The 25294-nt window shown below is 40.0% G+C and overlaps 1 protein-coding gene across 1 annotated transcript in view; it reads left to right on the plus strand.

The window, feature by feature from the left end:
• Positions 1 to 24098, plus strand: part of gsk3ab (glycogen synthase kinase 3 alpha b) — a 29666-nt gene extending 5568 nt beyond the window's left edge. Inside the window, exons 3-11 of the mRNA XM_041793098.1 lie at positions 7746 to 7933; positions 8151 to 8234; positions 11973 to 12083; positions 18205 to 18335; positions 18554 to 18758; positions 19125 to 19220; positions 20574 to 20760; positions 20894 to 20971; positions 21379 to 24098. Of these exons, the coding sequence (XP_041649032.1) occupies positions 7746 to 7933; positions 8151 to 8234; positions 11973 to 12083; positions 18205 to 18335; positions 18554 to 18758; positions 19125 to 19220; positions 20574 to 20760; positions 20894 to 20971; positions 21379 to 21446 (1148 nt within the window). The 3' untranslated portion in view covers positions 21447 to 24098. The remainder of the gene's footprint in view (positions 1 to 7745; positions 7934 to 8150; positions 8235 to 11972; positions 12084 to 18204; positions 18336 to 18553; positions 18759 to 19124; positions 19221 to 20573; positions 20761 to 20893; positions 20972 to 21378) is intronic.
• Positions 24099 to 25294: the final 1196 nt, after the last annotated feature.

Here is a 25294-nt window from a genome sequence, read left to right on the forward strand (position 1 = left end):
AGAAAACATGGCATCTATGCTTTCCAACAAATCTGAGATTCATGCCCAAAATAATCACATTTGACAACCTTAGTACAGAAACATTGCTGTTTGTATCATAAGTATACAGCTGGATATGTTTAGCAGCAGAGTTTTATGATCTAGATGAAAAACCATGGCTATTTGATTTCGTATTAGGGGCAGCATCCGAATTCTCACACCACACCCTTTTTGATCCTATCCTGGAAGGGCAGGGTTGCTCTGTTTCTTAAAAAAAAGAGAGATGATGGCCCTCCCAATGGAGTGTGTTCAGGTGCAGGATCCAAAAAGAGCAACAGTCTAAAGCTTCATTTACACTCTTTGCACATATGAAAATAGACCCATACAATTTAAACATTACAACTGTCATTTCCCTCACACTGAATGCGTTGAAGTGAACATTGAAAACGAATTCCCTCAAGGTCTCTGTGTGTCTCACGCTGCTCCGTCCGTCCCATAGACTGAAGAAAGAACAACCCAGAAAGAACCGTTGGCTTCATTGCTCAACATTGCCCCCATGATTTGCGGTGTTGTTGCAATGTTTGATTCATATCTGTAAGCTTAGAGAGAACAGACCAAAAGTGGAAAAAACGAACGCAGAGTACAGACAGAAAGGTCTGTCCATATCGTATGCTTTTTAAATGTAGAGCATCAATAAGCCTTAACACAGTAGACATTGCAGGGAAGAATGCATGTCTCATTTTCAAATAAGCATACAAACCTTTTTAAACTCTTCAGTTATTTCAACACAATGAAGATGCAAAAGAACAAAACCATGAAGATAAAGACGGCTGATTATAATAAGAAGTACAAGATAGAGTTGCTACGATACAAGAATTTAAAGTTGATATAAAAAAAACACCAACAATATCAAAATTAGCAACAACAATAGAAGTTTTAAGCATGCACTAAAACTGCAGACAGATCCCTGCAAAGTGTTCCAGTATTGAAGCAATGCCAGTGCTTTGTGTACTTTCAGTAGTGTGCAGGTATTTACCAATCATTTAGGATGGACTCATTCCTCTCTTGTTTAATAAAATAGATGTAGTTTATGAAGTTTCTATACTTTTCAGTACTATGGATCAGCGGTTCCCAAGTCAGTGTTAGGGCCCCCAAAGAGGTCACAGGATGCTCAATCCTTAGTACTTAGTAATACTTAGTCCTACCCCTGTGTTTCGCAGGTTAATGTCTAGGGGTAGTTTGGGAGCTATTTATTTGTTGTGGCTACTTAGTTTGGCATTCAGTTTGCTGACATTAGTCAATAAATTCTGTTTGATTATTTTTGTGTGTTTTCAGTATCTCAAATATATATTTTGATTGTATTTTCTTATGCTAATCATTTGTTTCATATACTCAGTTTTTCATTATTAGTATTTTAGTTTGGATGGGTGATTGGCTAAGGCTGTGGTCACCTGATGAGATATAGCTAGTTAGTAGGAAGGTAGAGGACCAGCATGCATCAGGGGGTCCTATGTATTTTTTAACCAGTGTAAGAGAGGCATTCCATTTGCATGGAGATTGGACTTCTTTTGCCTGTGTACATCACATCTCTATGGTGCATCTTTTGATTATGTTTGATATACACTGATATATTCAGCCAGATAGCCATGACATACAGAGTGTCCTGATTCTTGATGGATCTGAGGGGAAGGGTGAAGTGAGAGGGCTATATGAACCCTGAGATATGAACCCTGAACACTGAGATTTTCTAGAAGCACACTCTAAGCCAAGTATTACAGGAAATCCTCCAGAATGCCTTGCAAATCATTTGCAAGATTAGAAAATTATGACAACAGTTCTGATTTTACAGTTAAGGTTGTTTCAATGCATTGTGGTCCTTTTGATTTTGAAAAAGAATTTTAGAAGATGGCTAATAGTAGAAATGTCCGGCATTGTTGCCACGTCTATTCATATAAATGCAGGCACTCAAAATCAAGACTGAGCTGGAGAAGGGCATCACAGCTGTCTTTCAGTAGAATAAGAACCTTTAAATGATTTCTAGTAATATATTTAACCCATTATTGTAACAAATGTACACATTAAAGTTTGATGCACACAGCCATCACCTCTAGGTTATGAAATGTATTATGTCCAGTCGGTCTTATACCAGTGTAAGGAAAGGTCTGTCAGTAATCGTGTGCATCCATGCGTATGTATTACATGCTTTACTGACCTCCTGAGACAGTGGGGTCTCTGGCACTGTTATGTTGCCACAGGTTGGGAAGTTAGAGGACCCTTGCTACAGAAAATTAAAACAACAAAGATTGTACCATTTTAAAATATGAAGACCAGGGGCTGTATATGGCCCCTGTAGGCCTCTAATGCTAAAATACCAGTTGTAATAAATTACAGAATTAATTTATTGAGTTAAAATGGTGATTAACACGTACAAAAACAGCTCCAAGCTAATTGCCTCTAAGTGTAGGCGTGATGAAAGTCGCTTTACTCATCCTTTTTCTCTTACTCATCAGGCCCGCGTTGACATATCAGAAACCAAAGCTGTTCACTGACAGCTGGGCAGAGTGCTCATCTTTGCATTCATTATTCAAGAGACTATCATGCCACCGCTTCTCCATATTTAATGTGCTCCCCTCTGACTTCAACTTGTTTAAAAAGAGTGTGAAAGTGATGCCAAAAGCAAATACAGAGGGACAGTGTACTGTGGAGCTTGGAAACAGAAATGTGCAGGAACCACACAGTGCCTGATCTGAATATTTCCTGCTGACCTGAGGGCAGAGATCAGATCGGGGTCTATCATGTGGATATGCTGCTGCTTACTGTCGACCTTGAGAAAGTTTTGGCTAAAGAATTACAGAAATAGAAGAGTAAAGGCTTGATACTGGTCATAAACCAGGCATCGTCATCATATTTAGGCGTGATGAAGTAATCGGTATAAAGCAAATATATCAACAGAGAGAAACTACAGTCAGTGAAGTAAGATTACTGTCTTTTTTGTCAATTTTTTGAGAGATACCAAGATGCCTCGTTGTCTGACTCCATTTTAAGTCAGAGACCTATTAGGGATCAAGAGGGGTCCTGTTGAGACAGGCGAAGTGAGCAAGCCAAGGAAATGGTAGCACTTCTGGGTGTGCTACTGTCCACGCAATTTTTATCACAGGCTCTGACAAGCCTTTTGGCAACAAGCCTCTCCTTTTCTCTTCTTCCTCTCCCAGTGTCATTGCTTCTGGTGCCGATTTGTCAGATCATTCCTGACCCAACACGTGCATGGGTGTAACTCTCTGAGCGGCCACTTGACCCTAACTAGATCTGTCGGTTACTGTTAGATGTTTTGTATCTCCCTTTGTTTGCTTTCTGCAAGGTCAAATATTTAGGCTGACGGGGGGCGATGTTGGACTTGTTGTAAACACACCTTGTAATCCATCCCTCATGTAAAATCCAGAGTGCTGTCCCAGCCACTTGTCCCTTCAGCCACACTTAATGTGATCAGTGTGAAGTGGCTTTTGTTCTATATCCCTATTGCCAAGGCCACTTAGTCAGCTAAGCATTTTACTTCTGTACGGTGTAACATTTAAGAAAAGCCGACTTAGCTGAGAATGTCACCATCAAACTTCAGTCCAGAAGGTCAGAAAAAACTTTGAGTAAGTTCTTTTGACACAGAGATTTAAATCTCAGTATCACAACAGGTGATTTATGATTAAAAAGTTGATCTAAGTGGGGTCCCTGTCAGTTTGGGACTAGTAGTGTGGTTCATTTTTACACAGTTTGATAGGGATGCACAGATTAAGTAACATCAGTATCAGCCCTGTAAATGTGGCATGAACTGATGTCAGAATCCAATGTTTATTTGTTGCATTGAATCAGCTTAGAGCAGGTACATCTAACTGCCGACCCAGAGAAGAGACTTTTGTCGTTGGACAAATTCTGATCTGTTTTCATTAAGGATTCACAATATTGGGTTTTCCAAAAATCAAAATGGCCGATATTTCCAAACTTACTTTTGCCCATACAGATTGGCCAATACAGTCTATCTCTATAAAAATTTTAATATGCTGATACCAGTTATTATCTTTAAAAGCTATTATCTGTTGATGCCAACATCTTGCTGATATTATTGTGCATCCCAGGTGTTCTTGATCAAATGTGAGAAAAACTGTTGGTGCTGCAGGAGTGTTACACCAACAGATGCCTAAGATTACTGGTATGATATCTGTAGCAGAAATTACCTTCAAAACTTTGTTACCAGTGTCGGCAGATGTGAAAATTTCTGCTTATGTTAGCCATGCTTATCAGTAGTATAAATTCTACATCCACCTAAATATCAGCAAATTTTACAAATGTACCATCAGGTATGGGCAGTTACCTATGGGTCCTTTGACACCCTGGGGTGCCTTCAAACATGATCAGGGGTGCCACCAAAAGCAATCAGGAATTACCATGAGTATGTAGATAATCAGCTATGCTGCATAAATAATCAAAGTTGTCTCATATGCTCCTGAAATCACATTAGTGAAGGGTCATGCAGTTTTTTGATTGACTCCAGCAGGTGATGATGGAGTGAGAAATGCATCAAAGTGTGTTTTTAAGGTCTGCATGACTACTACACATTTTGTCCAAAGCATTTAAATCGTTTTACCGGGCTTTAGAGATTTATGTCACTCATTCTATTACCACAAAAAGCACTCATCAGTCGTTGGGATGTGAAATGTTTATTTTTCAAAATACTTTTTGTACCGGGAGACTTGGATTTTTAAAATTTTAAAGGGTGCCTTGACAGAGAAAAGGTTGAGTAACGCTGGTCTAGGGTACCACACACTGAAGGGGGTCAACCTTGAGGCCTGAGCATTTTGATTAACAACCACCAGACTGTCTCTTTCCCAGGTCCTCTCTCACCTAATCCTGACTCAGCCTCTCTTTGCACTTGTTTTGTTTTTCTCAACTGTAAAATTGTATCATATCAGCTAAAAGGAGTTTAGAAATATCGGGATATTAAATTTTAGAAAAAAATCCAATATCTTGCATCCCTAAATAAAGGTAATGAAAAATGACACCATTATCAGTTATCAGCTGAATTATTGTAAATATCAGTATCAGCCCTGATTTTTCACAATCCGTATATCTCTACAATTTAACAGTGAACAAAATGTGATGAGCTTCTTAACCTCTCACTGATTTTTCTTTATTTTGCTTTCATGACAGAAAGGCATCAGTTAATCTCTGAGATATATTTCATCATTTTAACAGGGAAATAAAGGCCATTAAGCATGTAGAGGTGCTGAGCTAAAACTGAAATGTGGACTGTAGAATTACATTTAGATGTACATGCAGGCAGAAGAATCACAGAGCATCACCCAACCCCACTTATGAAAGGGATAGACTGTCATGCTTAGGGCACTCCTATTCAGAACCTAGATTTCATTCAACAAGGGGTTTGAACAAAATTCAACAGTCAAAAATGTAAAACAAAGTTCAGCATCTTACTTGTTTGGTAATTAAATAAAGGGCGCAACACATGACAAGATAATCATGCCAACTTGGGGCCTAATTCCCCCTTCAAACAAAAGTGAGTAAAATCCAGAGATTTTGATGGATCCTCTTTAGTGTTAAGACTGAGCTGATTGTGTGGAAAAACTTTGTGGCCCCCCCACTTTCGAATCATAAGATTAAATAGGGTTAATAGTTGTGGTCCAATATCTTGTGGTGTTGAGGAAACTCTACAGAGAGCCCAGCACGCACTCTGGATTTTACTAAACTTGTACTCTATGCACAGCCCAAGCTCATGCCAGTCTGCTTGTCATCTGTCATATTTGTTTACTCTTTAAGTCACGTCTCACCACCAGAGATCTTGCAACATTTTTGGGTGTCAGGACTCTGGTTGTCCATCAATGGAATTTGTTTGTGTGTGTCGGGTTGTTTTGGTCATGTTATTGTTCATCACACTATATTTGATTCATACATACTTAAGTAAACACTTGTGCCTAAAAACTGACTGCAATCTGCCATTACTGTTACCGTGTTTGGATTCCTCACATTTTCAGTATCTGCTAAGATTTTAAGAACCTTTTTGTGAGGGTCAGTGTACAGTAAATTGTTTTAGTCCTGTTGTAGGCTCAAGTCTGTCATTCATGGCCTAAAATGATTTATCTTTTCCTAGTCTTAAGATTTTGTCTACTCCCGGTTTGTTACAGGTGTAGTGGGCCTGCTTTAAATTTGTGTTTTGAGAATGGAAGAGGTATCAAGGTGGTTTCACCCAGGAGTGAAGAGATGGTAATTAGGGATGCACCGATCCTTTTTTTTCCAGTTTATATATATATATATTTATATATATATATATATATATATATATATTTATATATTTATATATATATATTTTTTTTTTTTTTTTTAAACAATTATTGTTGTTGTTGGTATAATGTGTGAGGTTACATGAGGCTGTAGTAAACCACCCAGCTCCTCTTATTAAAAAGCAAAAAAATTCATAAATGAATTGAATTTAAATGTATTCCAAACAAATTTATTTGAACTACTGCTAAAAAATAAATATTAACATTATCCAAAAAACAGCAACAACTGAGTTTAAGTTATAAATCCCTCTCTATACTGTCTTTAATGAACCTCCTGCCACTAGAGACCGCTGTAGCTTCAGTTAATGGCAGCAGCCTTCTTCTCTGACCCTGCACCGGATATAAACGATGAGAACCTTGGCGCTAACCTGTTAGTGTGTAGCAGGAAGACCGTGGTGCGACAGTTTTCCAGAGTAGTAAATGGAAATAAAGTGGCATGTGGGCTGTCGAGGGTTAAGCTCACGTATGACTGCTCACCTGAAGTGCAAAGAGGCCAAATATCAAAGCACGATATTAATCTGCAAAGAAGAATGAAGGCAGGTGGTGCTAGCTTTCAATGCTAGCCATGCTGTAGAGCGTATATCATGCTAATGTCACACCCACTCTTCTTTGTGTTCTCTCATCTTTAGACTAGTTTTGACTATTCTAAATATAGATTTAGGTTTAATAGACTAGGTAATTATACTGCTAAGAACATCCTAACTGATACTAGCTCAGTTACACACCGACTGTCTCATGTTAGACTGTGGTGCATTCATGGTCTACCGCAAACTGTAGGATGGATTTGGACTTGGATCGGCGCCGTCAGTCAGATGTCTGATCTATTAATTGCGTCCATATCGGACCCGATACCGATATTGGATCGGATCAATCCCATCCCAAGTGGTAATTCTAGGAGAGCCAGGCAGTGTGTCTGAGGAGACACCACCATTTAGAGAAGGAGGGCTAGCCTCTTGATGTTTAAATCTCTCTCTGGTTTAGATTGATTTATTATTCAGCATAGACATACAGTGACACTTGAGCCATTACTGTAGGTCCTACCTAAACATCGCCTCTCTCTGGGGCTCCTTGGGAGTCCCAAGGGCAGAGGAACATGGGTAGGTGGCAGGAGTAAATATGGCATTGTTAAGGTAGCCAATTGGTTTTAGAGTTCACAACCTCCAGGGCAGTTGAAGGGAATGGGCAGCCTCTCTCAGGGATGGAAGGGATGCTGGCATCCCCTCAGCTCCCTCTGGTTCTTCATCTTTGAACCAGGGACACAAATATGGTTGATTTTTCTGTCATTTTGGTTTTGTAGCAGTGCTTTTTTATTTTCTTTGAAACCTGGAGTAACTTTGACATGGCATCACTTTTTATTTCTTTATATTTAACCTACGGATGAGTTCAGGATTTCACTCTAACAAGATTTGTCTCTGTCTTTCACAGGAGACAGCGGCAAAGTGACGACGGTGGTAGCCACGCCGGGCCAGGGCCCCGACCGCCCACAAGAAGTGTCCTACACAGACATAAAGGTTATAGGAAATGGTTCCTTTGGAGTGGTGTACCAGGCTCGCCTCATCGACAGCCAAGAGATGGTGGCTATTAAGAAAGTTCTCCAAGACAAGAGGTTTAAGGTATGCTCAATCTGTTCTACTCTGTCAGATAACCACAAATTCAGTGCTATTTAAGTAGAAACTGCATCTTCAAAGAAGGTTTACAAAGATTTTGGTTGGCAAAATGACTTGATGTATATTTTCATGAAAGAATTTCTGTGTCTGATCCTTTTTGACAATGTCCCAAAATTCTGCTCATTTCTAAACTCTCACTTCCCATTTCTTGGTCTCACTACAGAATAGGGAGCTGCAAATAATGAGAAAACTGGACCACTGCAACATTGTGAGGCTACGTTACTTCTTCTACTCCAGTGGAGAGAAGGTGTGTATGCATTGACTTTCTATTGTAGGAATCAAATTTCCAGAAGAGACACTGTGAGCCTCCACACCCAGCCCTTTAATGGTGCATGTATCATCGATGATTCATAGACATGTTAGAGACAAGTTGATATTGGTCTTTATTGTACATCACAATAACACTCTTTAGTTTAAGTTTCAAGTATCCAAGCCCTCAGATTATGATTATTAAGGCTTTATTTTGCTGTAAGTGTCTGAGTCTAAGAAAAGATGAGCTAAGGCAAAGGAACCTGTCTGATGGTGCATTGCCAAGAGAGTTCAGCTTGATCCATCTTCTCTCAACTGAATTTTCCAGGGGCAAAATAATTATGCCCAGATTTCTAACATCAAGATAAATTTCTGTATACATTATGCTGTATGCAGTTTAGATTACTTCATTTTATTTATATATCGAGGGACATAGTAAAATGATAATGATCCTTCATACATAGTAAATGAAAACACAGTTGGGCCAGATTTAGAGTTGCTTATTTCCTTCTGTACACTTAAAACTGACACAAAACATACATAAAATTCCATGTACCAAGGACAAACATCTGACAAGACAAAGCTCATACAATTGATTGCTGATCATTATACTCAGAACAAATTGTATACAAGTAAAAAAGTTGCCTAAAATATTCACAGGTGTGTCAATCAGCACAAGTTCTTTAGCTCCTCATCTGGAGTAGCATTCTTCTAGTTACTATAGATTCAGCAAGAGGTGGAAGTGTTGCAGCTCAATGCAGTGTATTTTATAACTAAAGGTTTAAAAGTTTCAGTATTAAACTGTTGTTAATGAGGATGAGTATATTATTTTGTATTGAGTTTATTCCCTGCTGTCTTTAGCAATATTCATTATGTCAGCCTAATCTGTTGTGTTGTCATTACAATTAACATTTAACATATTTGTGTTTTGAATTATTGTTTGAAGTGGGGCTGCAACGAAAAACAGTCAAACAGTAAACATTCAGAATAAAAAGCTTTGGCAACAAATTTACTTAAATATTTTTGAGTCCTGTAGTTATATTGTCGTCCAAAATGGAGCTGTTAGCATCAGATGGTTAGCTTTACTTTGACTTAGCTTATTGCTAACCTGTTGTATAACGAAAATTATGATGAGAAATATTCATCAAAGCAATTTCCTATGATGAGACAAGATACTGGTGACCTAAAAATAAATCTGTGTAGTAAAAACACAGATGTTTCTAAAGAAATATCAGAATTTCATAATACGAGGTATGACTATTAAATAATGAGTCTGTACTTTTGAGGATAAAGCCATGTGGTTCATAGTCACACTGGGTGATGTATATCAAAGGTTGGGTATTCACGCACAAATGCCGTAGGCTTCCAGTAGTAGGTCATTTCTACCGAGTGGTCCGGTTCAGTTCAGAACGGCATGGTAGGTATTTTTTTTTCGTGTTTTCATAGAGCAAAAGTTGAAAAAGGTCCCAAAAAACCAACCCATACGTCCCACTTTTTTGCACCCTTCCGTAGGGGTACTGATCTTACCTATCCTTCCCAAAAAGGTGGAGCTACACACACAACAATAGGGGTTTGTGCTGTCCTCACGTCAGCATATGATACGACTGCTTGGCTCCGGGCTGCAAAACATGGAAGTCTCTATGAGGAGGGAATGAAAACTAATATCTAATATTAATATCTGCTTGAATTGTTGATATTTGGACTCGACAGAGATCCACACTGTTTCCTAGTCTCTGGATTAGGGGTGTGTGGTATATGCAGTAGACGGTATAAATTATATAAATTTGGCCTACGGTAGAGAATTGGACTCTACCGACCAATTGCGATAACGCTTTTTAATGACGTCATCGTATCTGCCTCAGTGTGAGTTAGAAGGCGAAAACACATGGCAAATGTTTAAAAGTCTATTTTAACTTTGGACTTTCTTTTCTAAGTCCTCAGTGAGTCAAAAGATCCAGGCTGCAATGTTAAATGAGGTCAGAAGAGCTGCTGTAAACTAGCTGTATTCTCCGGTTCGGCAGCCAAAGCTAAGCTAATGCAATGCTAAACACAATATTTCCGTCAAGCTCTTCAAAATAAAAGTCCGCGGCTGTTGTTTTTATGAAACGCTTTTATTGTGAACGCCTTCACTAGGAAACATGTTCAAGTCATTAGAAGCTTAACACACCTCATCAGGCTAGAGATGAAATGTGAAACTTGGATTGCAGTTAAACAGAAGTAAACCTAGAGAGGCTTAAAAAATAAATAGATAAAACATGTTTTCTGTGTTCCTATACTTAGATAAATTGAGTATGCCATCAAAGGCTTGTTTTAAGGGGAGAAGGGGGTTAATAACGCTTGAATTTGGATTAAAAAGCATTATCTCTTTAATTTTTTAATACCGTGATATAATACCGTTATCGTCAAAGGCAAGAAAAATACAGTGATATGATTTTTAGGCCATATCGCCCAGGCCTACTCTGGATATTGATATCTGGCCACAAATCAAGTTTCCTGACATTTATCTGGACCTGATTTTAGATGCACAAAGCAAAGCCTGAAGGCACACAGCAGTCTGGTCTATTTGCGATGGCTGTGAAACTAATGCTGAAGTTTATCTACTTATACTTTAGGTCACTTGTGAAAACATCGCACTGCGGTTGTTGAACGTACTCGTAAAACTATTTTTAATATGACGTATTCTCATGGTATAGTTCAAACTTTTTATATTACAGCATATAAACTGTTATAGACTAGATATATTTGCATAGTAATGTACCAGTACGACTCAAAACATTTCCGTATTCCATCAGCTGAGGATCTGTACTGTTAGCGGTTAACATGATTAAGTTGTAGTTATTTTTCAAAAAAGCACTTTCAGCTGAAATAAAGCTGTTTAATGCTAATTCTGCTTATTCTGTCACTCATCCTTTCTACAGCTCAGTGGCTGGACCGGCAGACTCATGCATGTGACTTCTCATGCATGCCTTGGGGTTTAGCATACTGAACCATACCAAACCAACTCAATCAAACTGGACCACCTGGTGGAAACGCAGCTTAAGTGTCTTTAGTTCATTACTAGCTACTGATTGAAGTGCATCTGCTTTTGCTAAGGCGTTAGAAACTGATTTGCTTAAAAGTTGAGCAATGCAGTAACTTGAAATTTTCAGTGAAATCAAACAAAACAGCAGCAGAATCTTTTCATACATTATCAGAGGTGTATGGGGAACACTGCATGTCATGTGCACGTGTTTTTGAATGGCACAAAAGATTTTGTGAAAGCAGAGAGGATGTCCAAGATGATGAAAGTTCTGGGTGCCCGTGCACATAAAAAAACTACTGAAAACATTCAGCAAACTGAACAAATCCTTCGACTTAGACTAGAGGATGAACTGATTAGATTTTGGAAGTCAAAGGGGTCTTATCCTTTCCTTGTAAGATTTTTAAAAGTCACACTCCTACAGAAACCACCTCAGCCCCCCTTCTTCACTCATCACTAGACTTACACTGTCCAGCAGTTGTGCAAAGAATATAACCTCCTGCTGTCAGTGCTAGGTCCTTCTGTTGTCCTTCTAAACACCACCTTCAATCACAGAGTTAATCAGAGTGTAAAAGGAGTCAGTATTTTTATTTACTTTATTAACAAACTCAATTCAACATTTTTCTTTGCATTGGTTGGATTTAAAGCTTAGACCCATGGAATCAAACAAATTATAAATTTCAGTTTCTAACCTCTCACCTTTTTTCTCCCTTTCAGAAAGATGAGGTGTATTTGAATCTGGTGCTGGATTATGTCCCTGAGACAGTGTACAGGGTGGCTCGGCACTTCAACAAGGCCAAGACCACCATCCCCATCATCTATGTTAAGGTGGGTACATGCAAACACAGGCATGCCTCCGCTTTATGCATCAACATGTAAACTCTTGTTTTTCAGAGTTAATGTCTGTCTGAGGGAATATACTGTTATCAAACTTAGAAACAAATATACAGCGGTGCCTAACTACTGACAGACTTGTTTTGTGAAGCCCACAACACTTGAGGGATTTTTCCATGTCTGCTCATTAAAAAACTGAGGAAACAGAGTTCACAGTCTGACTTTTGTGGCAGAGATTTAGAGTCAGTGAATTGGCAATTTAACTTTAGACTTCATTAATGTCACTTGAGAAAGCCCTGGTATTTTTCATCAAAAACAGCACTGCAATCATGTGTTTTTTTCATAAAATGCACAGAGGATAAATGACTCAATATGCTCTGTGAGAGTGGCAGCTGAATCATTAGTCTGAGGATTACTTTTTGGCAAAGATTCTTGTGCTTTTTAGGACTGAAGTATTTAACTGTCATTTTTTTAGCTGCAAAATGTACAACTTAAAACTCTTATGTAAACAACTGCAGATATTTTTATTTGGAGAGATTTGACACACTGTATAGTTCTTTATATGTCTGGCCAATATGACCAAATTAAGACAATTCTTCAAAGAAGAGTGGGACAAAATCCCTTCACAGCGATGGGAAAGCCTCATTGCCAGTTCTCACAATCCCTTGCTTGCAGTTGTTGCTACCAAGGGTGGCACAACCAGCTATTGGGTTTAGGGGGTGGTGACTTTTACATATAGGGCCAGGAAGGTTTGGATGGCCATTTATCTTTGTTTAATATTAAATTTGCTTGATGATCTGTAACATTTAAGTGTGACAAATATGCAAAAAAAAAGAAAAAACGAGAAATCTGGAAGGGGTCAAACAATTTTTTCTCAACACTGTGCACACAGTGCTTCTCACGATCACTATGGGTGTATTCACACCTGTGGCTCGTTTGCTTTGTTCCTATTCAGGGTCAAAAACGATACATTTGTTTCAGTTGTCACTTGGTTCGTTTGTGTTCACGCGGCAAAAGTCTCTTGCGGTCCAGAGTTGTAAACAAATGCCACATGCGGTCCAATTCGTCTCTCATTGGTCAGAAATCTTACCGGGAAGGCGGGGGAGTTTCCTTATCTTCATTCATTAATTCAGGTTCTTAACCGCTTTCCACAGGGAAAAAAAAACAGCCACGGAGCATCAGCAGTGTGTGTGGCTAGTTTTTTTTTATAGCATTCATCTGGCTAATGTACCAGTGTTCGCTAAATCAACAAAACATGCGTTTTTTTGACAGTCAACACTCTCAACAGTCAACATTCTCTCTGGAAAATAATGTGCTGATGCACTTGTTAAAACGAAGACGTGCCGCCTCACGGAGCCACAACTCATTTCGCTCAGATATATCTGTTGTTTTTACGCCTTCTCTTCTTCTTCTGCTGCTGCTGATTCTTCTACTCCTTCTTCTTCTATTGTTTTAACTGAATGGTTGGCAACCGGGCGCATTACTGCCCCCACAACTACAGTGTGTACTACAGTTATGAGTCAGTTGTGCCGGTTTCTGAGGTGATTGTGTTCTCACTGCAAAGGAACCGCTACAGGGCTTGAATGGAAGCGAGCCGAGACCACCCTATTTTGGCGATCTCAACCCGCTTGTTTTGTCCCACATCCGAGTGTGATTGCTGTGTTCACATATGTCCAAACAAACCAGACTTACTGTTTCGGAACAACTGCCCCAAACGAGCCAGGTGTGAATACACCCTGAGACAACCCCAGGGTACCAGATTGGTGGCAGTAAGCATTAAATTTGATCAAACAATCAGGTATTTTTAGAGAAGTATGGTATTATCAACAAGATATCAGTATTTCAGATATTGGCGTATGAAGTGGAAATCAGGATTTGTATCAGCTAGAAAGAGTGTAATCATATTTTTACAAAAATCAGCTGGTAATGACATAAAAGTGAAGTGCACTAAATACATATTAAAGTCACATTTTATTCATATCTTTTTTATTAATGTTTTATAGTGTACCAATATTTGTTTTTGAATCTAATAATCTAAATAGTTCTTTTTCAGTGCTTTATTGGTGCCAGATTATCCTCAGTATAAGCTTTGTATCTAAAGCTTCATAATGCATTAAAGTGGTTACAATTTGTTCCCTGAGCGGGCATTGCTTGTTTACCTAAAAAAAAAAAAAAAAAAAAAAAGATAATTGCAGATGTTGCGCTCAGTGTAAATGTACATATCAGGTTTATAATAACTTGCAATTAATTTCTCAGCCTTAGTTTACTTGCAAGGACAGTACTTCACCTTCATCTGTCCTGTCATTAAGAGATTAGATTGAAATATTTTAACATTGTGTTTGAGTTGAATCCTCAGAATCACTGAGGGATCATAACAAATTTAATTAGAAACTGAAGGTGAATTCGGTAAATAGATCATTAACTGCCTGTGGATGTAAAAAGAAAAAAGGTGATGTACTTTCATGTTTGTTCTCCACAGACAGCTCACTGTTTAAGGATTATGAAAGCAGAAAAAGGAACGATGGTCTCGTGGGAATCAATCTGTTTGCAATACACTCGACTCCCTGTCTGAACGGGTGCTCATTTTAGAGAGAGAGAGAGTGTTTGTGTGTTTACTGTGTCTGTTGCAGCGTAGAGGACATTATAGCTGTCTCATGGCCCATTTCTCTACCTCAGCCTGCTGCTCCCCTGTGGCTTTGAGATGCACACTGATCTCTTTCTCTCTCTCACTCCTCTCTCCTCTGTCTTCCCTCCGTCCTCCAGCGACACACTTCCATCACAGCATGCCTGGGGTCTTCTCTCCCCCCTCCTCCCTGTCCCATGGGTTTTGTGTTTTTACCATGTCTCTCATTGTTTCCCTCTTCCTCTCTCTTTCTCTCTCTCTCTGTGCCCCTCTTTTAACCATCCACTCTCATCCCTCCGTCATCTTGTCAGTAATCATTTTGTAATCTGAGGCCAGCCTGCTGCTGCTGCTGCATCACAGGGGTAATAATGATGATAATGTTGATGATGCCACTCATTTGTCACGTTAAGATGTTTACTGTCTGCATTCCACAGAAGCATTAAATGGGTGCACACTTAACTCTGCGGACAATATTTTATTTGAGAATGACATCATCGACCTCAGATGTGATGACAAATGTCAGACAGAGGTTGGATGAGGATAGGTACACATCTTCAGGGGGAATTTCTCACCCTTATTTTATTTGTTGGTGAAACATGCCACTCCAGGCTGCAGCAGACACCACAGAGCTGCTTCTGTCTGCACGCAGCTCCACAGTGTACCCCAGAAAAATCAGGTCACATGCAGAAAACCTTTGTCATGGCACATGCCTCTGACACGCTCCTGTGTTTGGGAAAGAAATTCCATGGCTTGTTTTTCCACAGCTCAAGGCAAGTTGAGGCTTTAACCCTGATGTAAACTGGTGTGTTGAATATATGTAGAAAATATTCCACATCCCAGCCGTGGGATAAGGAATATCAGATAAAGACTAGTTGGTAATTTGTGAACTGGGCTCCAGGATCATGGTCTACATGACCAAATAAGGGCTGGCCCCTTTTTAGGCAACGTTTAGGTCGCAGAGGAAAGGTAATACACCAAAGCTCTAAAAAGGCCTGCAAGCTGCAGTTATCCTTAGAAAATGTCTAAATACATTAGGCATGATCTCTGCACTTGCACAGATTTACCTGGTCTGGAGGGACCAATATCACATTTTATTCAGTCATGCAGACCTCCTATTTCACTTCTAGCTAAGTGAAGGAAAACAAGAGTCTTGAAAAGTCTTGCTCTGAGCTGAGAGGCTAGCTGCGCATCTTAAACAGCTGGTCTTCCTTGTTTTGTTATGAACATTAATTTAACTGGGGCGCAGGGGGCCAAATGGTTAAGGCGCGCCCCATGTACGCGGACGGCCCGGGTTCGAATCTGGCCTGAGGCCCTTCACCACATGTCTCTCCCCCGCTCTCATCCCTGTTTCCAACTCTATCCACTATCCTCCTCCATCAAATAAAGGCACAAAAATGCCCAAAATAAACCTTAAAACAAAAACATTAATTTAACTGAAACAGTGTTACAGTTTTAATCAAAAAACCCTTGTCCTGTTCCCCACTCATTTCCAAAGTCTGGATCAAGACCCACATTTGGGTCATTGGGTGGGTCTTGTTTTTTTTGTTTTTGTTTTTGTTTTTGTTTTGTTTTGTTTTGATTTTTGCATCACCACATGAGTTTTCAGAATATCTTCCCTACAGTAGTTAATGCAACCTTTATGTCTGTTTACAAGTTACAGCCACATGGGGTGCTTCATCCTATAACACTTGCCCTTTCCACCATGATAAAACAAAAGAAGGCTCTACCATCCACTGGATGGAAAAAAGAGATAAAATCCCATTTATCATGCTTAACTAATAAAAAAGACCATTGTTCCAGACAGGACAGCTACTGAAGGTCTAAGGGATCAAGGATGCGAAAGAGAAGTGGCTTCTTCAGGCTTGTAAAACAGAAAGTGCCAGGTCAGGACCAGATTGAGTCAAGAATCAATGCTTGCATCTTCCACCAGTTGAATCAACCAGCCGAGTATTGCGCAGCAGGGAGACATGAGCCTGCACCTTGTAAAAAGTGGGTCAACAGAAAAAAAAGATACAGAAATGCCTGTGTAAGCAATTGAGTATTGATGTGTTGTTCACAAACCAGCCTGTTCAAAAAAAAAAACTTCTTTTCTTTCCTTACATTTTTGTCATTATTAAAATACACATTTAAAGAGCCAAACCCAGCAAATTGTTTGGGAGCCAAAAGACCCGCTCTCATCATTGAGCTGAGCCAAATGATCCAGATCTCTGAAAATGAATAATTTCCCAATGCAACAGGTGTTGCTGGCCGTACATTGGCGGTGGAAACTAGGTTTAGGCAATTAATGGCAAATTAGATTAAATTGCAATATGGCCCGCTGCAATTTTCAAATCACAGAAGGTGCAATATTTCTTTAACCTGAAGTTTGTGTCAAAATACAAGTTTAAGATTTTTTTTTTTCAGCAGAGACGTTAACATTACATATCATGCAATCATTCTAGTGGCATATTTTTAGAATAGTGTACTAAAAAATCCTATTTTCTTCATTGTGTATGTTTTTCTAGTTAAATATGAGAATTATGTAAAAATTATCATTCCCTCAAATACAACAGTTCATATCCAGTTTGCAAAAGGAGTTGAAATCATCACCAGTAGATATTTGTTCACTATTGTCCAGCCCAAGTTTAATCTAATATTGTGTTGGTTATAGTATAAAATGAATTATTGCTTGTTTTTGTTGGAAAATACATGAGTTGAGGAACTTAAGAAATAATCGCATATTAAACTTTTATTAAATCGCAATTGCAATATTGGGTAAAAAAAAAAAATGCAATTAGATTATTTTCCCAAATTGTTCAGCCCTAGTGGAAACATAAACAAGATCGGGGTTTACCATGACACACTGTGACTTAGGTCGTTTTCACATCTGATAGTCTGGGGGACTCAGTCTGGTTCAGTGCTGAAATTGCAACGTTGCTGCGCTTTCATGTCATTTGGTGTGCTTTCACATTGGACTTGGTCAAACCAACCAGACTGTCTGGATTACATCAAGTAGCTATGTGCTTGTGGCACTATCCTCCCAAACAGGTAGCAGTGAAGATGAAACTGGAAATCCATCTCCTTTTGCAATTTTCTTACCACATAAACATTAAATTTATGCTGTCTTGGGATTTCTGTTTTTCTTTGGTGTCATTTTGAGCTGCAAGTGAGGCAGCGAGCTGCCCAGCATGTTGAGACAAATGAATCAATACCGAAGAAGAAGGCAAGAGCCAAAATGTGCATGGTTCTCTTATGAAAATCATCATGCTTTAGGCCACTTCCTTCTGTTAAAAGTCTTATTTTCAGAAATGATGATTGAACATTGAAGTTAGGAAACAAACTGGGAGTTTTGGCCCACCTGACCAAACATGAGAACAGGAAAAAATATAAGATTGGAGTGATCTTAAATGAACTTTAACACTCCTTTTTTCCCCTTCTTGTTTTATGTGAATGATTCTTTCCATGTTGTAAAACCTTACTGTGCACTATGCTGTTCCTCTTTGTTTCCCTCAGGTGTACATGTACCAGCTGTTCCGCAGTCTGGCTTATATCCATTCCCAGGGCGTGTGTCACAGAGACATCAAGCCTCAGAACCTCCTGGTGGACCCCGAGACGGCTATCCTCAAACTGTGTGACTTTGGCAGGTCAGTAAAACACCACGCCTCTGGACGTTTTTTGTCTCAGTGTCTCTTCTTTTGTTTATTTCTGACAGATCTGTCTCTCAGTATCCAGCATATGTCTTCTTACCTCTCTGTGTCAGAAGCTTACTCACTGAGAAATTAAAGTTTCATGTTGATGGGCACTTTCCTCCTGAGCCGTCTGTTTCATCTTTTTTTTTTTTTTTTCTTTTCCCATCTTCCAGTGCAAAGCAGTTAGTTCGGGGGGAGCCCAATGTGTCCTATATCTGCTCACGGTACTATCGTGCCCCAGAGCTCATCTTTGGTGCCACTGACTACACGTCCAACATCGACATCTGGTCAGCCGGCTGTGTGCTGGCTGAGCTGCTGCTGGGCCAGCCCATCTTCCCTGGGGACAGCGGTGTGGACCAGCTAGTAGAGATCATCAAGGTACAGACGCGTGCAGCAAACAGGCTCAGAGCCAACTGATGACAAGTCTGTAGATGAAAAGAGAGAAAGTTTGGATTTCTGTCAGAAAAAGCTCTTAGTGTTAGGTTTATTTTGATAAAATGGTCTTCCACGCCAGCAGTCACTGAATTTGTACCTAGACTTTAAATATTTACATTAACGCAAATACAGCTGTTATTAGGATAAATCCAGTCCATCCAGGAGGACAGTGCAGGTGGTGGACTTGATAGAACAAAAATTGTATTTGTTAACTGTCTTTCTTCATATTTTTAACACAGGCATGCAGAATACTCCTGTTATTGTGATTAATATTGATGAAGATTGTATTTTCACCTCTGATTTTTTCAGGTCCTGGGGACACCAACAAGGGAGCAGATCAGGGAGATGAACCCGAACTATACAGAGTTCAAATTCCCACAGATCAAAGCACACCCTTGGACAAAGGTACGTTTTCAGGACAATATCACTAGGATGCAGAGATTACAGGGATAAAAAAAGAATATGACATTTTTGTTATATCTGTCTGAAAGAGCTTTTTTTGTCTTTTAGGGGAAAGTGGGAAAAAACATGGAAAGTACCAAAATAAAGACAATGAATCATATAAACTGCAAACTGTGATTAATTACTTTAAATTGTCGTTTTCGGCATGGTGGGGTGAGGCAGGAGTGCGTCTTAGCTCCTAGGCTCTTCAGTACCTGTATGGACTTGATAATGAGGCGAGTAACAGGGGACAGATAACTGTGGAGTGTTATTTGGTGATGTCCACATCTCCAGTCTGAACTTTGCTGATGATGCTGTGGGCCTTGAAGAGACTGTAGATATCCTTCAGGGCTCTGAACTTGCTGAGTGAGGAGGCTGTAATGTCAGAAATGCATGTCTCCTGGGCCAAAACAAAGATCTAGCTGTTAGCAGACGCCTTAGATGCTGCCATCAAACCTGTGTCTGTAAATAGTGAGAGCATGGGAGTTGTAGGGCAGTTCACCTACCTTGGCAGCGTCATCCATGAGATCAACCACGGAACTGGACTTGCTCATGGGGTGGTAGGTTTGCTTAGCATTGTTGTGTAGTGTTCTGACTGAGGTATCGTTGTCAAGACTGTGTGTATGATGCTGATGTGCTCAGGAGAGCGGGGATGGGACAGGCCCGCTGCTGGATACCAGGGAGCCAGCTGTGCTTTTACGGGGTGGTGTGCTTTCCTGTGCCTGATCCAGCTCACTACATACTTGGTGCCTAAGACCTGGTGGGCTAGACCACATCTCTGGGGCGGCTGCATGCGTCATGGACGATTCAGCTGGGGTGATACCTGGAGAGATGGGGCATGGTCCTGGCACAGGCCATGGCCATCAAGAGGCCAGAGCAGTACAGGACCAAGGTTGATGCCTGGCCTACAACCTGGCCTACACTGAGAAGGTTCTATTAAAGTACAGTTTTGTAGAGTCAAGCCAGTACCATATATGGAAATACACAGCAATAACACAATTGCCCTCTGTCTGAGAGCTTATTACTATATGCATTCAAACTGACCCAAAAATGCATTTTATGTGTGCCAGCGTAGCTCAGTGGGTAGAGCAGGCACACGTTAGCAGAGGCAGTAGTCCTCAATGCACTTATTGTGGGATCAATCTATTCCCAGTCTAGGCACATGTTGGTGCATATCTTTCCCCATTCTCTCTCCCCATATTTCCTGTTTCTCTTCAGCCATCCTATCAAACAAAGGTAAAATGCTCAAAAATAACTAAAAAAAAAAGAAGAAAAAATTCAGAACCTAATTTGGCTTTTTTTTTTGTCTTCTCACAGGTGTTTAAGCCTCGTACCCCACCAGAGGCCATCGCCCTCTGCTCTCGGCTGTTGGAATACACGCCGGTGACCAGGCTGTCTCCCCTGGAGGCATGTGCGCACGCCTTCTTTGACGAGCTGCGTCAGCCCAACACCCGCCTGCCCAGCGGACGAGAACTGCCGCTCCTTTTCAACTTCAGTCCCGTTGGTCAGTTCCTCTCTCTGTCATTTGTTTATTTCCCCGAAGGTGTTTTTATTCATATTTGATCTTTGATGAACCTTACAGGCCTCAAATAATTGATGTGTATTCAAACATTTATCTCTCTTGTCCACCCTGTCAGAGCTGTCTATCCAGCCCCAGTTGAACTCCACACTCATTCCTCCTCACGCTCGTGCACAGACATCGCCTGCCTCACATGGTGCGTATCACAACATACAACAAAAAGATCCTACTCAAGTTGCAGCTGTCTTTTTCATTTACAGACTGTTCTGAGGAGGACTCTTATTCACACTTTTATCTTTGTTTATTTGACTGTTTTTTCCTTGGAGCGCATGTGAATTTTCAAAATAATTACATGTAATACTGAAAATCAAGCATCCAAGGACACAGCAGACTATCAGACCAACAGTAGTGTGGGAAACAAAATATCTTTGCTTACACTGTGCCTTTGGGGCTTGTATAACCCCGACAGGAATGAAGTGTAACCCAAGTGTGACCTTAAAAGTAGCCTTTGCCCAGACACAAACATTAAATGGCTGGACTTATTAATATGAAACTGTTTAACGAGGCGATGCTAACAGTTGTTCTCCCTCTTTCCTCCTGCAGAGGGCAGTGTGTCAGACAGTTCCGCCCAGCCCAGCTCAGCACCTGGATCCATCAACAACAGCACCTGAGCATCCATCCCTCTGTCATCTTTCTTTTTTTTTGTCATCCCTGTTGTTCCTTTTTCTCTCCTCTGGTCTTCTCCCTTTTCAACCTTCCTCCTGGGCTCCAGACCTCTTAAGATAGAGATGAAAAGACTGTACACACACCCACATAGGCACTCAGCATTGCTATTTTCCCTGCATTTTAACCATTTCCAGTAGAAAAAAGCGATTTCTGTGGCTGCTAGCTTCAGGAAGGTTTGGGGGTTTGATTTTAAGGACATTACCGAAGCCACACTTGGGCTTAGTTTAAGCTGCAGGTCTAAGTTCACGGTGGCCCGTGTTTGGCCTGTTGGAGTAAAGAAACTTGACTTTGGTTGAGTTGGATGATTGGGAGAGGAGGAGGAGGGGTGCTACATGTTTTCTGTATTATAAACTACAGTGGCTTTTATCCCTTTTATGTTCATTTTATTTGCATTAGCTAATTTTATGTGTGGCCGTGGTGCCATTAAATGGGGTCCTATTATTATTGACAATCATCCTTTTGTAGGGTCAATAAACGGCACACTTGTACGGTTTGATTGATCGTACTGTGGAGACCTCTACTCTAGTGTTGTCAGTCCACTCTTCCTATTGCTTAACAAATATAAGGAATTATGTTAAATTTATGTGGCACATGACAGAAATATTGGCATTTTTGTGTCATTTTAGATGAGAGCTGGTTTTAAATTTTATTATTAAAGGGGGGCACCACAGCCTGTCCTTACAGTTTCTTTTTTGATTTTTAGCTCCTGAAAACGCCTTTTTATGTGACTGAGAGGAGCATCCTACAAGCAGAGTCTTCAGTTCCTTCGGTATAAGCTCATGTTTTCTTTGGTTAAGCTGGAAACCAAGCGTTTCGTTTTAATAAAGTGATATTGCACATCTTCAAAGGGAGTAAGAGGGGAAGCAAAGGGGGGGGCTGTAAAGTGTTTTTTCCAGCTGTTAAAACAACTGTACACAAAGGGAGCCAACGGTGAGGGGCTTCACATGTATCTAAACACAGTAGAGTCAATAGTCTCCTCATAAATTATTTCACTCTACAGTGTTAACTCTCATATCAGATTACGTTAAAGCGTGACATCAGGTGCAGAGACGACTGGACGCTTTCACTGCTCGCCTGGCTCATCGTCATTTCAGCTCGTGTTCACACTTACTGTTTGAGGAGAGGAGGACCCTGAATGAATTTTGTGAGATAAATTTGTTGTCTTCGCTCTCTCCCAGACGGACCGCCTGTGACGCTCATATCATGTTCTCTTCTTGTTCTGTGATGATGGTAGGAACTGACCTGACAGTCCACTGTCGGCATGGACTTGTTTTCTTTCTTCGACCACGCAAATGTGCATGTTCAGCCCAAGTTTGACCACAACTTCCACTGATCTCAGTAATAATCTGACCAGAAATGATGCTCAAACCCCTAAAACCCAACAGTTTATGGAGCCTCCCCCTTCCATTCCTTTTCCTCCTCACCCCTCATGCCTTCAGCTTCCCTCATTTCCTCCTCCTTTTTTTCACTGCTAAACTGTAAATATCAAGTACCTTTTATTTTATTTTGTTATTTTTGTTATTATTGTTATTATATTGTTGTTCTTGTAATTTTTTTTTCTCTAGTAGACCGGCGCAGCAGCGGCCGGACTGTTTATCCTCAGTCGCAGTCTGTAAATACGATTTCATTTCAGTCCCTTGTTCAGGAGGGGAAAAACAGAACAAAATGTTTCATTTTTATTCTCTCTCCCTCCATTTCTCTCTTCACAGCTTTCCCTTTTCTCCCATCAATGTTGTCATAACTGTTTTATTTATTGTATTGTGTTTTCGGGAGGGGCAGGGGGATCTTTCTTTTCCACTGGGGTGGTCAAATCGAAGGATACTTTTTTGTTTAATTCCAAATTTCAGTCCAGCAATGTCACATGCAAACTATTTCACATCCAAGATACTGTACTCAAATCCAGATGATGGTGTGTCATCCAATCAGTGGCTGTTGTGTGCAGACGCACATGCTAGCCAACAGGTGGAACTCCAGGTTTCCATTTAACTTCAATGTGAAGGGAATGTTACAAGCATCTGGATCTATGGGGTTGTGGTGTAGGGAGGGAGCACGGATCACCCTGTGTGTTTGTGTGTATTCGAGTGATTGTGTGTGCGTGTGTTTTGGAGGAAAGGGGAAATTCTGAATCTGTCCATTGGTGTGTATCATCTCCTGTGTCCAACCGTCTCTTCTTTTCTCTTACTGTGTGTGTGTGAGTGTCGCAGGTCTCACCTGTTAGTACAGCGTGTTTGCTTCACAGATCTTTGGGGAGTTCATCGAGCACAGCTGCAGGGAATGTATGTGTGTTTGTATGCGTGTTAGTGTGCGTGTGTGTTGACAGAATGTGGTCATTATTCTCCCGACTCTCTCCTTAAAGAAGAGCTAACTAAATGTGCTATTTCAATGTTTTTGTTTTTCCTTTGTCTGATCTGTCACCGTAGGTTTTAATTTGCTGTGACCCTGCTCTTTTATCACCCTTGTTTGAGGGTACCATGTCATCGTTGGGGAACAGAACGGTTGGATAAAGGAGATGATAAAGAGAGAGGGATGGAGGGAGAGAGACAGTTTTTGTTTGTTGGTATAAATAATTAAACTCATTAATAAAGTGATGAAACTGTGCCTGTCTCATATTCATGACTTAATTATACTTCAATGAACTCTGTGATGTTTATATAATCACAGTAGGGGAACAATGACACAATGACATTAGAACAGCATGTTTATTGATTACTTAGATTGTTTGCACAGTGTAAACAAAGGAGATTATCACTTCTATGAAGGGCCTCAAGTCCCTCTGGGTCGGTGTGTCATCTAGTCTACCCCCAGGATCCACCACCAGCTCCTTCAAGAGACAGTATGACCCACATTTCTGATCATTTTTAACCACTCAGATTCATTTAAAGAAAAATGTCAGTTCTGACCTTGGACACTACAGAACACATGACAGAACAAATCTAACACGTTAGATACTGTTTATATTTAAACTGTTATTTAATTGGGAAAAAAACGTGTTGAGATTAAAATCTTCCTTGCCCAGGCAGCAGCCATCTAGAGAGTTTCAGACAAAGAGCATTCATACACAGCAAACATAATACAAGACGTAGTCTAAATGCATTAAGAGACACAAGATCACATTCTAAATCACGTTCTTGTCCAATCTTTTACTTTTCTTTCCAGCCTTATATGATTTTAAACACCTGCAGTATTGTGTGTTAGATGTGCCAGAAAGTCATCAAATTTGGGCATGTATGACCAAAAAAAAGTGTTCATGCAACCACTTCACATTTCATAAACAGAACGATAAATCTAAATTCGAATCTGGTCCAGTCTAATAAATACATCTCATATGCCTTTCATTTGGTTCTTCATTGTGCATAAAGTGGAATTATTTTTTCTCAGTTCAGCTCTTAAAGTTTTAAATTTGATATTTAAACCCCTGCAAGATAATTTAAAAAAAAGCAAATAATCAAAGCATCTGCAGCCAGATGTGTCTGCTTCAAGTCAACCTCCTCCCTGTTCTTGTCAAAGGGAGTAGCTAACTTAAATGCCTTTTTCCCCAGTTCAGCTCTGACCTTTGGAACAGACAGTAAGAAAAGATCCTGAGACGATAGATTATAAGTCTTCTGACTGATGTAGGTGAGAGAATATGAAGCCTTGTAGGTAAGAATATGCCAATGTTTTAGTCTGCATGTTGATAAAGAAAACCATCCAACACGTTCATACAACAATCAGTGATGAGTGAAGACTTTTAAAACATCATCAACCAACAAAGAAATTTAAGTTGTAGTAACCAGCCTCTTTGTAGTCAAAGAAA

The sequence above is a fragment of the Cheilinus undulatus genome, linkage group 8, assembly GCF_018320785.1.
Source record: "Cheilinus undulatus linkage group 8, ASM1832078v1, whole genome shotgun sequence".
NCBI classification, from domain to species: Eukaryota; Metazoa; Chordata; class Actinopteri; order Labriformes; family Labridae; genus Cheilinus; species Cheilinus undulatus.